A 16,067-nucleotide genomic window follows, 5' to 3' on the forward strand; every position below is an offset into this window, starting at 1 on the left:
GCGGTGTACTACTAGTGGTACCCTGATGATAATACCCCCTCCCCTCTCAAATTGTAAAGTGAGAAGGGACAGAAACATCCCAGACACTCAGGGTTCAGTTGACAATAATAAAACTATGGGTATAAAAACAACAAAAAAAAAAAAAAACAGTAAACATCTTGTGCAGAGTCACGTTTTGCTTATTTTTGAACATTTCTGTGAAATCAACAATACAACAGCGGAAATACTAACTGGTTTTATTACTCCAACCATCGCTTCAACAAGGGATAATTCCCAACGGTCAGTGTTCTCTTTCTCTTTTTCTGTCCTCGTTCTTATTCTCCACATCTTTAATGAAGTAGCGGGCGCCCAACCCCTCGACATTTGGACGTCTTTTCCTCTTGGTTTCGCCACTTGTTGAAGACAATCACCACAGCACTCTTCGAACACCTGACAAGTCCTGCAGTTTCCGAAATTCTCGTGCCGAGTGTTTCTGAGCGAGTACTTTCTTCAAAATAATATTAAAAATTATAGAAAGATTTTCGAGACATTCGAGTCGAGTCGAGATTTTTACCAGCTGTCTCGACTCGACTCGAGTCTCGACTCGAAAATTCGAGTCGAGAAATACGTTTGTCTCGACTCGTCTCTAATTTTACAAAGAGTGTCTCGACTCGAATCTCGACTCGAATTCGAGTCGAGTCTAGTCGAGATTCGAGACATGTCTCGACTCGAGCGCATCCCTAGTGGACAGCATCCCCTCGTGTTCCCCGTACTTTTACCTCTGCTCAGCACATCATTTATTGCTGGCTTGTGGAAGAAAAAGTGTTTTAATCGCCTATCATATTACGTGGAACAAGTATTTATATAATAGCAATACCTACCTGAAGATTTATAACGACGCTTATTCAAAATAAAGTTATGCGATGAACCACCAATTATATATATATATATATATATATATATATATATATATAGAACGTCGTTACTCAGAGGTCCTCAGTCCTCAGTTTTTAGTTTCATACAAGCAAGCTACGAAAACCAACATAAAACACATTGCATTTTAAATATTACTTTTATTATGGCACATCACAAATAAAATAACTTCACTCCTTAAATTGGGCATGTAGTTTTGTATATACTGCAGATAAGAACTCTAAGAACTGTAGATTTCATAGCAGTTTGAAAATCTTGAAATAAAATCTTTCAGTTTAACGTCCCACGTTATGCTCTTTAGGCTAAGGCAGACGAGTGGTTAAGGTAAGTAAATGAAGATGGAAAAACTGGTGGAATAATACTACGGGAGGAAACGGGAGTGCCTGAGAAAACCCATTGACACGATGTTGTCCACCACAAATTTACTTGGGTGGGATCACATTAAAATTACCACAGAGCCACCTTGTCCTTTCCATACAGGAGGTACTTATATAATCAACAAGTTATTTTTTTCTTCTGAAATTTGTTCCTGTATACCATAATGGATAATATACTTCTCTGATTTGGATGTCGACCCAGCATCAAGAGATAATTGGAGAGGTACCTGAATTTCAGAAAGAAAGAAATTTCTAGAAATAATGTTACTGGGAGCGATTAACTGATCACGTATTATCCCGCTGAATACGCGCTACCTTACATGAATTTGAATCCAGATACTACTTTCTAATACTTCGTCATAAATATCCTATAAATCCTAAGGAAAGACAAAATAAAATTTTACTTAAAGCAACTTGGAAGCTATTGAAAGTTTAGACAAGTTTAAAGATTTGCGAAGAAGTTGTACTTAAACAATATCTTTAAAATATTTATACTAAAATGTTACGCTAAGGTATGCACATCTCTTTACTGACAAACATATGACAATAAAAAAAGCTTTAAACACGACACATTCTATAAACGAATCTAACAAATCAACTTACTCCTCTCATTAGCGTGTCTCCAACAAGATGACCAAAGAAATCAGTAAAGCTAACAGGCTGTCCTATGCTGGCCTTATTGAGGACTTTCTTAATATACCCATACATTCCTTTTGGCGTAAGCAGCTTCACCCAATTTTTATTTACATTCTCCTTCAGTTCTTCTTGTAAATCTCCAGGCCCTTTCTCTGGAAAATCTGGATGTGAATATAGTGTTGAAAGGTACCTAGTAAATAACAATTATTATTATTATTATTATTATTATTATTATTATTATTATTATCTACCACTTGGTGTTCATTTGTTATGAGACGGCACTGACAGAAGTTTCTATAACTTCTCGAAAAATCTTACAAGCTCATTGAACAATTTTAAAGGTAAGATATAAATAGTTATAGATTTTAATGCAATGGGTCAGTAATTTCTATTGTAGATGAATAAAGGAAAGCCAAGATTGTGTTACTATTTTCGACAACAAATCTAGCTGAAGTATCCATCTGCTCTGCATTTATAGGATACTGTCGAAGATAAAAAGTTTGTAAATTTTGTGTAGAAACGTTCTGCTTCGAATTTATTTTATGATGCCACAGTAAGAACAGTCTCCGAGTTAATATAAGTGTTTCTTTTAGCTCCGTGGTTGTCTCCTATGCTGAAACACTGCCGGACCAAACTATTACTGCACATGTCGGATACAATGTATAATAGTTCTATATGTTGAGACTAGTTGGATCATAGTTCGTTGGATGGTCAACTCACGGAGATTCTACTAGTATATCAATCTGAAATGTACTCAATTCTGTTAAATCCACTACTTACTTTATAAATTTGCCTCGAGGATATTATTGTATTTCACAGAAGATTCAAACCTTTTTGAGGAATGCAAGTTTTCACTATATTGCTGAGAAGCTCTATTTTGGTTAACTTTCATTAATCAAAACGATCGCATCAGTTATTTACAGGATCTTCAGTAAGAAATGAAATCCGAGAGATTCTCATTGTCAGCTGAAAAAGTTGCAACACTTGATATATGTATTCACAATGCTAATCACTACAACAGGCCTATTTGCAATTATTACATAAAAAGAAAAAAGAAACTATTCTGACTACGACCCGCTCGCGAGAGCAATGTTCTCGCAAGTACGTTTTTTTCGCGCGCTACTCTAGCCAGCTGTTTTCGCGCTATCCTAGCCAGTTGTTTTAAGTTGGTCACAAAATTTATATCATGGAGTACAAGGGGAACAAAACGAGCCCTGTGGGGCTTCTAACCCGTTCCTACTACTACTACTTATTTGCACAAAAGTAAGTAAATCACTTTTTTGAGTATTATTTTCATATTATTTTAATTTAAAGTGTTATAAAAATGTAAAAAAAAAAAACTTTCCTTGGGCCGGGCTTGAACTCACGCCAAAATAGATTTTTGTTACTAACATATAGCGCTAGCCTACTCGGCCACGAAGACCGACAACAGCAATCGTTTGATTTCTCCTATTTAAATGCAACGTGGCAAGAAATGGATAACGCCAACCAATCAAAAATGTGTTTTTCGTTCCTATTTTCGGGAGCATTACTCTCCTGAGCTAGTCCTTTCTGACTTGTTTAAGAATTGAGAAGATACGAGGGTGATTCAGAAAGTAATGCCTCCAAGGTGATACCTTCGTGTTTGACAGATAGTACCGATACAGGTATCAGTAAAAAGTTTGCAATGTCAGCTATAAATGGTGGCATCAATTTTCAACATACTCCCTATTACAGGCAACACAACAAGGTTTTTCATGTCGTCGGCGAAGAATTGCGATGGCTGCTGGCGACACAATTGCCGAACTGCTGCTTCCACCTCCGCGTCACAATTGTAGTGTTGGCCCTTAAGGTGATCCTTAAGTTTGGGGAAGAGCTAAAAGTCACAGGGTACAAGATCCAGACCATTGGCAGAATGTCAACAACACTTTGCCAGCAGATGGGACAACTTTGAATCTTTTCTTGGCGGAGGAGAGGATGTGTGACGGTAGCCCATCGATTGACGCTTCGTTTCCGGGTCGTAATGGTGTATCCACGACTCGTCGCCGGCGCGATGAATGTTCCTGGGCGCAAAACTTACAACGATGATCTTTACATGGTAATATGGACAATGGTCCGTAGTGTATGGTATCACTTTCTTTTACGGCCAAAGCTGTCTATTTAGGTTATTTAGTTTGGGTCAGACATAACTATCTATACTTATATAGTTAGTTTAGCACAGAAAGGATTCGCTATTGTGAAATCGTGTATAAGGAAGATATTTTGTAAAAATTAAGAAGGTAAATGTTAAAGTATTTTCGAAAAATACATAAATTCGAATGTATCACATTCTGAGTTATGTCATTTTGAACACTTAATTAAATAATTACGTTTAAGCAACTCGTTATTACATCAAAACTATCTTAGGGCAAATATATATAACAAAGTGTGAATGGAAGCGAACATTATGTTATGTTATATATATATATATATATATATATATATATATATATATATATATATATATATATATATATATATATATATAACAGTCCGCTATTTTAACCGGACGTCACCACTGGAAACCATGGATTGCTCCATTACTCTGAAACGAGAAGAGATAAGATGATGAAACAAGATGACACTCTATAGCTTAAACATCAGTGCATTAATGATAAACAGTTTAGAATGCTTGCAGTACTATTGGCCAAGTAGTGGGCTTGGAGGCATTACCTTCTGAATCACTCTCGTAATTTATAGTGAATTCAATATTGGTCTTACCATGAAGAACCGGACAATCCTGCTGCATAAGTGACACAATCTAGAACTCCTGAATCGTGCAAAGCTTTGAAGACGCCACTGTAAGCAACCATCGCTCTAAATCCGCCACCAGATCCAAGCACTGCTATTACTGGAATCTGAAAGAAAAGAAAATATACATATAACAGAATACTGCATTTAACAATATCGACCTCTGAGTTTGAAAAATCAATGATTTTCAACTTATTAAAAATTTTATTCTAATTTCCAATTTCGTATTTATAGATTTCACCGTTTCCAAACTACATGCTATATAAGCATAGTACAAACTTTCTCATTGGACCATGATTGTAACAAAATTTTATGCTAGGTAATTTACCTCTTTACCTTATTTGTTGATAGTATCCAGGCTAGGTGACATAAAATTATCCCTGTACTATGTACGAGGAAAATTTAAGGAAGATAAATTACCTCTACATTATTTGACTACATAAAATTATCCATGTACTATGATACTAGCGAAATTTTATGCTAGGTAAATTATCACTTTATATTATTTATTGATATTACTCAAGCTAGAAAACACAAAATTATTCATGTTCCACAGTACTAGCAAAATTTTATGATAGATAAATTACCTCTTTACATTATTTGTTGACAGTATTCAAGATAGACAACATTAAATTACCCCTATACCACAGTACGAGACAAAGTTAATGCTATGTAAATTACCTCTTTACATTATTTGTTGGCAGTACACAGAATAAGGTACATAAAATTATTTCTGTATCATGGTACTGGCGAAATTTTGTGCCAGGCAAATTAAATTTCTACATTTGTTGACAGTATTCAGGGTAAGCTACTTAAGATTATTCCTTTATTTCTTGAGATACAAAAACTTTTAGATTGATTTAAATTATTAACTTCTAGAAATTTTACTATCTTGTAGCACACTTTATTATAATGGTATAAAGACAATTGTTGTAATGATTATTCAAATAACTTTTTCGAAGAATTAACTAAATAACTAATTCTATGGACTATGGAACCCAAAGGTTCAATACTGCGTTCACAAAAGCTCTCCATTGACTTCTGTCCTTAGCCAATTGGATCCAGTATCTACTTTGTATTCCTATTTCTGCAAGATCCATCTTAATATTGTTCACTCATCTGTGCTTAGGTCTTCCAACGGTAGTTTTCCGATTGAATTTCCCATTACATTTTTCGAAGAATTATTAAACATACCGTAATTAATTTGTTCGAATATGATATTTTTACATTTTAATAACTCTAGACAAAACGTTTTAAACTAAAAACTATCAATGTTTAACCTTCCCGATATTATTTTCAAGCATTTATTTTAAAATATTTTCTAAATTCTAAAATTTCGATACGCAATATCTTACATTTCAGACAAATTCAAATCTAAATTTTAAGAAAACGCTATAAACGAAAAGCTTCAAAGCTGTCACTTGGTCGAGTTGATCCTTGCTCAATTAAAATTTAGTTAACTTACCTCTCGATAACTTTTCGGAGCTTTATCATCTCCTATTAATTTCTTCATTCCGTCAAGTACGTGTTTTCTGCGCTCGATTAGAAATGATTTCTCTTCTTCAGAAAGTGCTAAACTATATCGCAGATCTGATTTGGTACTGGAAAAGACATAACATTCCACTACATTACGTTAGTACAGGAATATTTTAACTTTTGGGAAAATTGATCTATTACGTTTAAAAAACCATATACATTTAAATTTTTTATCGACAACTGATTTATATTAATTAAAAAAGTCCATTTAAAAATGTGTGTTAAATTTTAAACTAGTCAACAATTTCGATTTTCTTTCTGGTGTCTTCTGGTTAGAACGAACAAAAGTATCCCAAGTGAATAAGACTTCTAGCCATTAGCCACCTTATCTAGGTAAAAGATTTAAAACTGTCAATATTTGTGCAGGATGCAGGACTATTTCAAATCAACCAGAAATTCTCGCAAATGTATACTTATATAACTATATTGTCCTTATTACTTACAATTTACTTTTTATCATTGTTGATATTGATAAATTTCAGAAAGAGAAAATCCTGAGCATAATACACAACTGATACAAATAACTTCTACAGTTGTTCTGAAGAATATTTGTACACCCAAGACAGATAATTTTGTTGCTAACTACACAACAAATGTTAATTTGGAAATATTTCCTTTTATAGATAATTTTGTTTCCATTTTCTTCCAAAATACGAAATTATTTCGATCTATATTTGAACATCAGAGAGAGTTCATTCTCTTGAAAGTAATTTTCTTTTATGAAGCTCTGTTAAATTTACCTTAAAATTGAAATTAAAAATGAAAATTTGAATTTTGAACAGTCTTATCTCTAGAATTAATGCTATAATTCTGCCAACATTTTTCAACTTTTCCTAACACATTCCATGGTACTTAGCTACAATTTCTTTTTCGATTCCAATTAACATAATGTTATAGACTTCTAAGTCAACAAAAATTATATATATCTACATGCGACACAGTAAACAGTTCATAGAAGTTGATTTATCAGAAAGAGAAAATGATCTATTGCTTTATCTATGAAGATGCATCTTTATTACTCACCAATATGATATAACTACGTATGTCTAATTGCAATGCCATAATTCATAGGATTGTCACAGAGTTTTCATAGACTAAGACAAGTATAATGGATGTGAATGAGACAATCTTTAAGAAGAAGGTTATAATTTAGGTCATTGCTTGGTTAATAAAATTCATTTTAAGACACATATGTACTTGTCCGTGACGGATAGTTCAACAGAACTCTAAATGAGCATGACCAGCGACGAATGTTCCATTTAGTTGATGCTAACAGACAATACAACACCTAGCCAGGGGCGGATCCATGACCGACTTCTGGGGGGGGGGGCGGTGGGTTGTAGTCATACTGCTACTTTTAAGGGCTCCAAACTTTCGGATGGGTTTTATTTATATATATAAAATAAGAAATTTACCTCTTCTGGGGGGGCGATCGCCCCCTGGATCCGCCCCTGCACCTAGCAATCATATTTTACCGATTCCAACTTCCATAATCTCCCGACTTAAGCCTGGAAGCCAGGTGAAAGATTTAATGGTTAGATGAGTTCCACTACTGACTGTTTAAGTTGACAAAGATTCAGTTGTATAGGGGGGAAAAAAGGTTTCGGAGAAAACAAGACATTTCGAAAAAAAAATATTTTTATTATTATCTACGAAAATTAGTTGTCAATGGTCAGTTGGATTTCATAAGTTAATCTTGTAAACAAATAAGTCTAAAAAAATCGAATTTACAACTCTCATACTGTATGTTGCAGAGACAACACTATCAATTATAGAATCTACTACGGAAAGTAAAGATGACAGTTGAATCAGGATATTAAAAAAAAAAAAAAAAAAAAAAAAAAAATAGCGCACCTTCATTTTATGAAAGCGATATTTTATTTTTAAAAATGCCGAAGAAACCGATTTTTATGTATCTCTTTCAGTTACAATGGAAATTCTATGAAGTTATAGAATCATCATAAAGATAAAACAAGGAGTGATAAGACTATTGATATGTCTACGATAGTGTGGTACACATCAATTTTACCATCGATTTGGCGTCTGGGTACGACGATTTGCTAAGAACTAAAATCACAGTGTGTCCATCCTTGGAGACATTTCATATAGCGACGAGAGACAAGAAAATACGCCATTTCACAGATCTAAGATTCTTAGCCGATTGTTTGAAACGAATGCCAGTGACTTCAGCACTATGCTATGTTTATCCATGTTCGAATTAAGCCCCATGAAGCAGTCTTATTGGCAAGACAAGGAGGTAATTTCAGCTATGCTTCCTCAGTCTCTACATGCTATTAAAATACGGAACGAAAATTATTTAGCTGTATGCACGGACGAAAGCATACTACGCCTAAACTGTCTCGCCAAAATGTTTTGCTTTTGAGTGGGAATCTTAAATATGTGGCTAATCTATGAATTACAACACTTAAGTATAATATTAACCCATATAAACAAATATTTTATACTTACTCAACTTCCAGTAGAAGTTTGAGGTGAATCTTTGAACCCTAGAATACAAAAATATACAGTAATTAATAATGGAATCAGTTATTTTTTGTTAGTACTCTTTACGTACATGAAATTACAAAATAAAGTAAGTCTTTAGATTTTTTACAAAAGTTATTATAAATTGAAAATCTAACATTTCTAAATAAAATTGTTTCCATATATATTATACTCACATTTTCGAAATTGATCATTATGTCATCTTCTTTGTCTAATTCCATATCGGAAATAGAGTATATGCATTTAGCTATAGACTCATCTATCGTGTAATTAGCATCCATTAGACATATTTCTGTAAAATAAAAAGGTAGAAGTTTCACAACAAATTGTCAGTAATTTCTTACTTATCAAAACAACAAATACCTACAAGATATCTAATTAAAGCTACAACAAAACATACACATAGTCCTTAAAAATTGCGTAATAAACATAATACAAAGTTTGATTAATAATGATAATGCCATATGGAGGAATTATTGAAAGGATGACCATTAAGTATTGTATAATTTTTGTAAACACAAAGGAATATTTGGTTTGTACACTCATGTCCAAAATTATTGTCGCATGTCTATAAATATGTTGTTGTAGCAATATAATTTGATAACGAATTCGCCCCGTATTTCTTACAATGTTAGTATGTGTATAATCGGCAAAGACATGTATGTGGCAAATTTCATGTCAAAAGAGCAGTAAATAAGAACAATAAAACGAAAATAAAACTTTCTTGTTCATTTAGCAACATTTTGTGTTACTCATTCTAATTTTCATATTTATAATTCTTTTTCTATGAAATTTACCACAAATATATTTCCCGATTATACACATAGTATCAGTATTAAAAGTACCCTGCAAAATCATTATCAAATTATATTCTTAGAAGAAGACAGTTATAGATATGCGACAATCATTTTGGACATGACTGTACAAGCGTTTGGGCGACAATATTTCTTCCTGCTTCATAAGATCAGAGCTTAGATTGTTACTAACTTTAAGGTTGTCGTAAAAAACACGCGAGTCTATATATATAGTCTAAAGTACTCATTGTCGAACGATACAAGTAATAACTATATGACAAAGTAAATTATGAAATTAACACTATGTTTGCATTTGCTTATTATTACATTATATTCATTCATCTAATCAATCACTACTTATGTTATACAAAATTCTATTATTATTATTATTATTATTATTATTATTATTATTATTATTATTATTATTATTATTATTATTATTATTATTATTATTATTATTCCAGCTTGATTTTGTTTCCATTATTATCAAGAAAAAAAGTAAAATCTAATTCACTCAGTTGAAAATACTCTTTTCTGATACAAATAATATGTGCCACCAAATAATAATAAATAAAATTGCTACTTAACAGTGCATTTTTCACATATACACAGCAAAATAAACAAATAAATAAAGTGTTAAAAAAATACAAAATGACCTACTTAAGCGTGTTGCTTGTGTGTTAATTTAACACAAAAGATATCGCCTTTCAAGAATATCAGAAGTGACTAGTAATTGTCACTGAGAATTTGAATTGGATTTTATTATTTGCAATGAGCAAAGCTTTACGCAGTATATTTGACATTTATGCCAAGTAACGAGTAACGTAATATGTTTTACTGTAATCAATGAAGAAAATAGCTTTGTAGTCCTATGAATTGTTTAACAACAGTTACTCCAGTAGCAGTCCTGCCATCTGTTGTTATATCCTAGCACATAAGAAAACGTAAGAACAGATGGCAGAACTGCTATTCATATAAAACTGTTTTCGTGAACGTTTACAGAGAATATAGTACTTTACTCTTTACTTGACATAAATGCCAATATACTTCGTAAAGGTTTGCTTGCAGCAAACAAAATTCAATGCAAATTCTCACTGAAAATTACTTGTTATTTCTGATATAATCGGAAGGTGATGTCCTTGGTATTAAATTAACACACAAATATCACCCTAAAGTAGTAGTCATTTTGTGTTAATTTAACACCTCATCTTTTGCTCTGTAGAACATGAGTAAATAATAAAAGTTATTAATTTAATATTGGCAACAGAAAAACACATTTTTTATTACCACTGAAACTAATTTATCTTAACTTTCTGTAAAATTATGCATGATAATTTATCCTCAATCAATACATTTTGTTCAGCTTTCATCTATCGACTGATATGTCGATCATCTGTACAACCCTTTGTAGTTAATCGAAAATTAAAGTTTTAGTCTTGATGGTAAGTATGGTCTATATCTCATTAACCATACTGGGTACTGCAATCTTGTTAGCGTCATAATGTAAAGCTTGAGAAGGATATATTTCAGTATGAGTTTCGTTTTAATAGGTCGCGTCGTTATCGTAAAATATTTTTTTAGGTTTACGAAGGAATTCTCTTTTCTCAATTTTCTGAAAAATTATGCATGTGCTTCTTACACTTATCCATACCAATTTGTTTAGCTTGATTAGACCTACCAATTGGTACGTCTCATCTTTGGGCATTCTTTTTGATTAAATGCTAGTAATATTTGAGAATTATTCCAGTATCTAACCAGTTTTAAGTATTAACCTGAAAACATTCGAAGATTACAAAACAATATAGAGGGAAAAGTGTGAAATAATATGAAACCTAAAAGGTGGCTTTTAGAATCATAACAACATAAAGTTAATCTTCGAAACTTAAATTATCCCCCCCCCTTTTTTTGCCGTGGTCACCCTCCTCCCACATTCCGGGCACTATGAGCTCATTACTTACGCCACTGGTTATGGGTCAGCAAACATTACATTTTAGTAAATTGCAGGAAATGCCAATCAATATTGTAAAATTCTGCCTTTTTTAGGGGAGCTAAAAGATGGTACACGGGAATTTTGGGCTTTTCCATCACCTTTCATTATAAAAGTTTCTTCTTGCATACTATAGTAATAAATATTACAGATAAAATATAAGTTCCTCTAAATAACTTGACGGTTTGCTTGTGAATTTGTAGGAGCCCAACTTAAGACACTGCTTCTTCACAAGTGGCGAATACTGAGAGTCGCTCGAGACGGTTGCGCTAGAGCAGACTTTAGCAACAACTGTTTTAGTGGAAGCAACTGCGGCTACCCGTACAAAATCTCTAATTTAAAGCAATGCTTCACCAGCGGTGGCGAAACTCAGTGGCTGCGTGTGAAAAAGGGTTTAGAGAGTGGTGGATGATCAACCGATGGAGATTGGTGCCCTTTGTCGTAGTGTGCGGGTTTCTTATGTCCAGAAATGTTGGTGATTGCTTGAGTCTACGTCACTTGCCGATCGTTGGCGACAGGTGACGATGTCTCCGTGGCTGTCGCCTGAAGTATGTTTACAGCCAGCACCGTGGTGTTGTGAGCACATGAACTTTGCAGTATGGGTAATACTACACCTGATATAAGAATAAATAATATATCGAAATTAACATCGGAAATATTTTAAAATCTAGTACAATCAGTTCAATTCGTTCCCAATATTTTATAAGTTTTACTTAAATATGTATTGCTACTGTTATATATTTACTTATTTTGTTGGGATTAGAAGCATGATTGAGGTGGTTCCTTCCGAAATTGTAAAGAATCTCTTTCAGTGCATGTTTCAGTGATTGTTGAGTATATTTCAAATTAGCTTTCGGTCATAATATCTAGATGTTCATGATTCATATAACAACCAAAATGTATCTTCTATAAACAGGAAGGACACTGTTCTGGAGAATAAAATATTTGGTGAGATTTATATGTTGTAATAATGATCAGAATTATTTAATAATTTATAGTATTTAGTATGTGATGAAACATGAACTGAGCTTTTAAAAATAAAATAATGGATTATTATACGTTTCTGACAAATATAAACAAAACAACTCAAATCAAGAGAAATACTTCAATATTGTCTTTTCAAATAGAACACTACTTAAGATAGAACACTATCTTATTATTAGTTTCACAATCTGAAAGCCACACACAACAATTTTTAAAGCTTTCCTATGTTCACTTATGTATATACGTAATTATCAATACATGTATTTATGGGATTATTAGATATATTAGTGTTGAAATTATTCAACAAATAAATACCTACCAAGAACATATTTTTCTTCTGGATCAAGAATAAACGTGAATGACTCGTTCCACTGAGGATGAGCACAGTTATCGATTATTTTGCTTTTCTTTTTTCCATTTGGTGTCCCTGGTACTCGAAGGATTAAATAAGGATCCGGAGTGTCCACTAGATAAAAGAAAACATTGTAAGTTTAAACTTAAATTTGATTATGTACTTCACACACAAACACAAAATTGATAATTTATGTAACGTTAAGGAGGACCATTTATCGTGATACGCCAGTGTAACTTTTAAACTACAGAAGTTGAAAAGTTTGGGCACAAAAAAAAGTTGAAATTTTGTACCATGCAAATAGCGACAAGGGGACATTGTTTGACATACGCCACGATATAACCAGGTTATCAGTGTTGCCAACAATGTATTATTTTTTATCAAACGACACTACATCCGGTTATTGCAGTTGTTTTTCAACCTTTTCCTTTGGAATTCACCAAAGCACGCGCGACACCTCTACATGATTTTTTTTCCTAGATGCAAAAAACATACATACATATAATATATAAAATTCATATATTTTTTAAAATTATGAAACTACTATAAGATACAAATCTCTCAAGCAAATTACGTAGGACTCTTGAATAGAAACATATTAACATGTGGTGTCCTCTATAGCAGAAACAACGAAAGTGAGATGGATGAGGCAATACACATGCAATGAACACCCTGTAATTGCAGCCTAAATCGTCAACCAGAGATTGATTAAAATTATATTTTATACTCTACTGTGCAGTTGTCCAGTAGCCTCCATTCCTCTTTGACTGGCGACACTTTACTGAACGCCTCCACGAAATCGTGACACACTTGTTTGATTTTTTATTAATATGTTTTATTATTAACAATAGTGTAAGCCTATAAGTTTATATAAAGAAGTAATTATGCAATACTGAACATTATTGCTGCCGCTGAAGGCGTTGACTGTACACAGTCTTAAAATTGATTTTAACTAACTACACTAGACTCTCGCTAATCCGGCCCTCAATAGTCCGGCCTTTCAGTAATCCGGCGCACATCCAACCAAAAATACATGCACAATGAATTATCGTGCGCATGCGCAACAATGCTTAGTTAGACAATGCTTTATATACTGTACGTATTCGAAATTGTAGCATTCTTTACAGTTCGGTTGCGTGATAAAGCATGCCACCGTCGCGTATCACCATTGCGACAGTTAAAAATTAGGGACATGTTTCATAGTGAGTGACTACTCAAGGACTAAGTTTTCTTTGAAAATTAATGTATATTTGGATTTAATAAAGTATATCCTCTACGTTTTAAAATTATATCCTTCGATTTAATAAAGTACAGTGCACTATATCCCCTATGTTTTCAAAATAAAGGGGGCGAGGTGGCTCAGTGGTAGAGCGTTCACCTCCGGTGCTTGGGGTCCCTGGTTCGATCCCAGCTCGCGGCGTGGACAAACATCGCGCTCGTGAGTTTTCTCGGAGTTCTCCCGTTTCCTCCCACTTTCTTCATTCCACCATTTCATTCATTTCTCATCATCACCGTCTCCTTTAGCCTAACCGGCATAAACGTGTGACGTAAAACTTGAAGATTTCATTCCATTCTTCAAAATAAATAAAAACAAGATAAGTGGATAAATCAAATAAATGTCAGACAATAATCCGGCACAGGGGCGTCATTTCAGACTTCGCTTGGGGGGGGGGGCAAGAGCACCACCGACGTAAGACTTTCACATTTTGTACTAGTATATTAGTAGGCGACAGATTGAAGTATATGTATTCCTCAAACTCTTGGGGGGGGCATTGCCCCCCTAAATGACGCCCCTGATCCGGCACTTCAGCTAACTCGGCACCCATATGTACTGATTAATGATCTTTAAATTCCAAAATTTCGCGATACACCCTGTGGGACTCCGCGACACAGCGGTTGGGAACCATACACCAGGCCACCATTTGGCCAACGTATGATCGGACAGTCCTAACCGAAGTCGGTCGTAAGCCTACTATTAATTGCATTGCTTATCTAAAAGTTCTTATTACAACTGCTTAACTCAAACTATCAACGTTGTATTTATTTGTTCGTCTTTCTAATGGAATTGAGAAATTTTAATATGTTCAGCTAAAGAGGATAGCTTTTTAAGTTCCTGCTGTAACATGTAAACTTTATGGGCCTTATGCAGAGTCATTTTGACGCGTGATTAGTGCAATACTAAAGCGTTCGACTAATATATATTGCCTGCAGTACTCAGGCCTTTAGTATGACGCTAATTATACATCAAAACGACTCTTCATAAGGCCCTATGTTGTTAAACTTTTGCATCTATTAACCTATCATTTGTTTGTTACTTGACGTTTAACGTCTTTTTTCTGCATCAAGGCTATATGAGACTTGGACCTACGAACACAGTTCAAAATGAAATCTGAGCCACTCAAATTTCAATGTTCTCTCATTAGGAACAGAGCCCGGGAGCACGAAATCTATTATACACGTGTATATTATTGCAACATGCATAAATATGTTAATAATATTACTTATGGTTTTCGTTGTGTTACTGAACAATTTTATTTGTGCCAGACGATATGACTATTTTCCTACAAGTCTGAAGTGATTTCTTTTTCTTGTTTAACCTCCCGTGGTTATGCCCTTTTGCTTCAGTAAATGATAATTAATGAAAGTGAATGACTGAAATTTTTGTGCTCTCATACCGGCAATCGAACCCAGGACCGCGTCCACCAAAGACATACGCGCTAGCCACTAGACCAGCAGTTTCAAGTTCTAGGTAATCTTATAACAAAAATCCTATATCAGCCGAATTCGTGTGAATAAAAGGAAAATGATCAAAGATACATTAAAAGTTGATGTCAATTATTAAGTGTATTTTTTGCGCTAAACTGTATAAAGAACCCAAAATTGCGGCATACGTTAATGGGTATGTCCACGAAAATAGGGACAAAAATTAATGAAAGAAATATAGTTATAATTTTTAGTCAAGTTGTTCTTTTGATAAAAAATATACGTAGTTGTATGTAGCTGACATCATTATTTTTTTTTCAGAGAATTACTATTTTCTTATTTTTCCCGTAGGTTACCTTTCATCTACTAAGTTTTAATGTTGATTATATTATACAAGGCTTATTTATTATTACATAGGTCTTACTTTTTTTCTGTCGGTATCCCAAGTAAAATTTCATATAACTGATGAAACCTTTTCTTAAAGTAAAGTTGAATGTTCAACTTAATTAAAC

The 16,067-nt window shown here is 33.6% G+C and overlaps 1 protein-coding gene across 2 annotated transcripts in view; it reads right to left on the bottom strand.

Annotated features, from left to right (window-relative positions):
* LOC145690137 (cytosolic phospholipase A2-like) overlaps positions 1-16,067 on the bottom strand; it is a 120,202-nt gene that overhangs the window by 49,743 nt on the left and 54,392 nt on the right. For both annotated transcript variants that reach the window (XM_081764732.1, XM_081764733.1), the window contains exons 4-9: positions 12,820-12,966; positions 8,912-9,027; positions 8,700-8,737; positions 6,160-6,295; positions 4,665-4,801; positions 1,893-2,115 (exon numbers count right to left, since the gene is read on the bottom strand). In XM_081764732.1, the coding sequence (XP_081620858.1) occupies positions 1,893-2,115; positions 4,665-4,801; positions 6,160-6,295; positions 8,700-8,737; positions 8,912-9,027; positions 12,820-12,966 (797 nt within the window). The remainder of the gene's footprint in view (positions 1-1,892; positions 2,116-4,664; positions 4,802-6,159; positions 6,296-8,699; positions 8,738-8,911; positions 9,028-12,819; positions 12,967-16,067) is intronic.

The sequence above is a fragment of the Thermobia domestica genome, chromosome 7 (assembly GCF_964235325.1).
Source record: "Thermobia domestica chromosome 7, izTheDome1.hap1.1, whole genome shotgun sequence".
In the NCBI taxonomy this organism is placed as follows: domain Eukaryota; kingdom Metazoa; phylum Arthropoda; class Insecta; order Zygentoma; family Lepismatidae; genus Thermobia; species Thermobia domestica.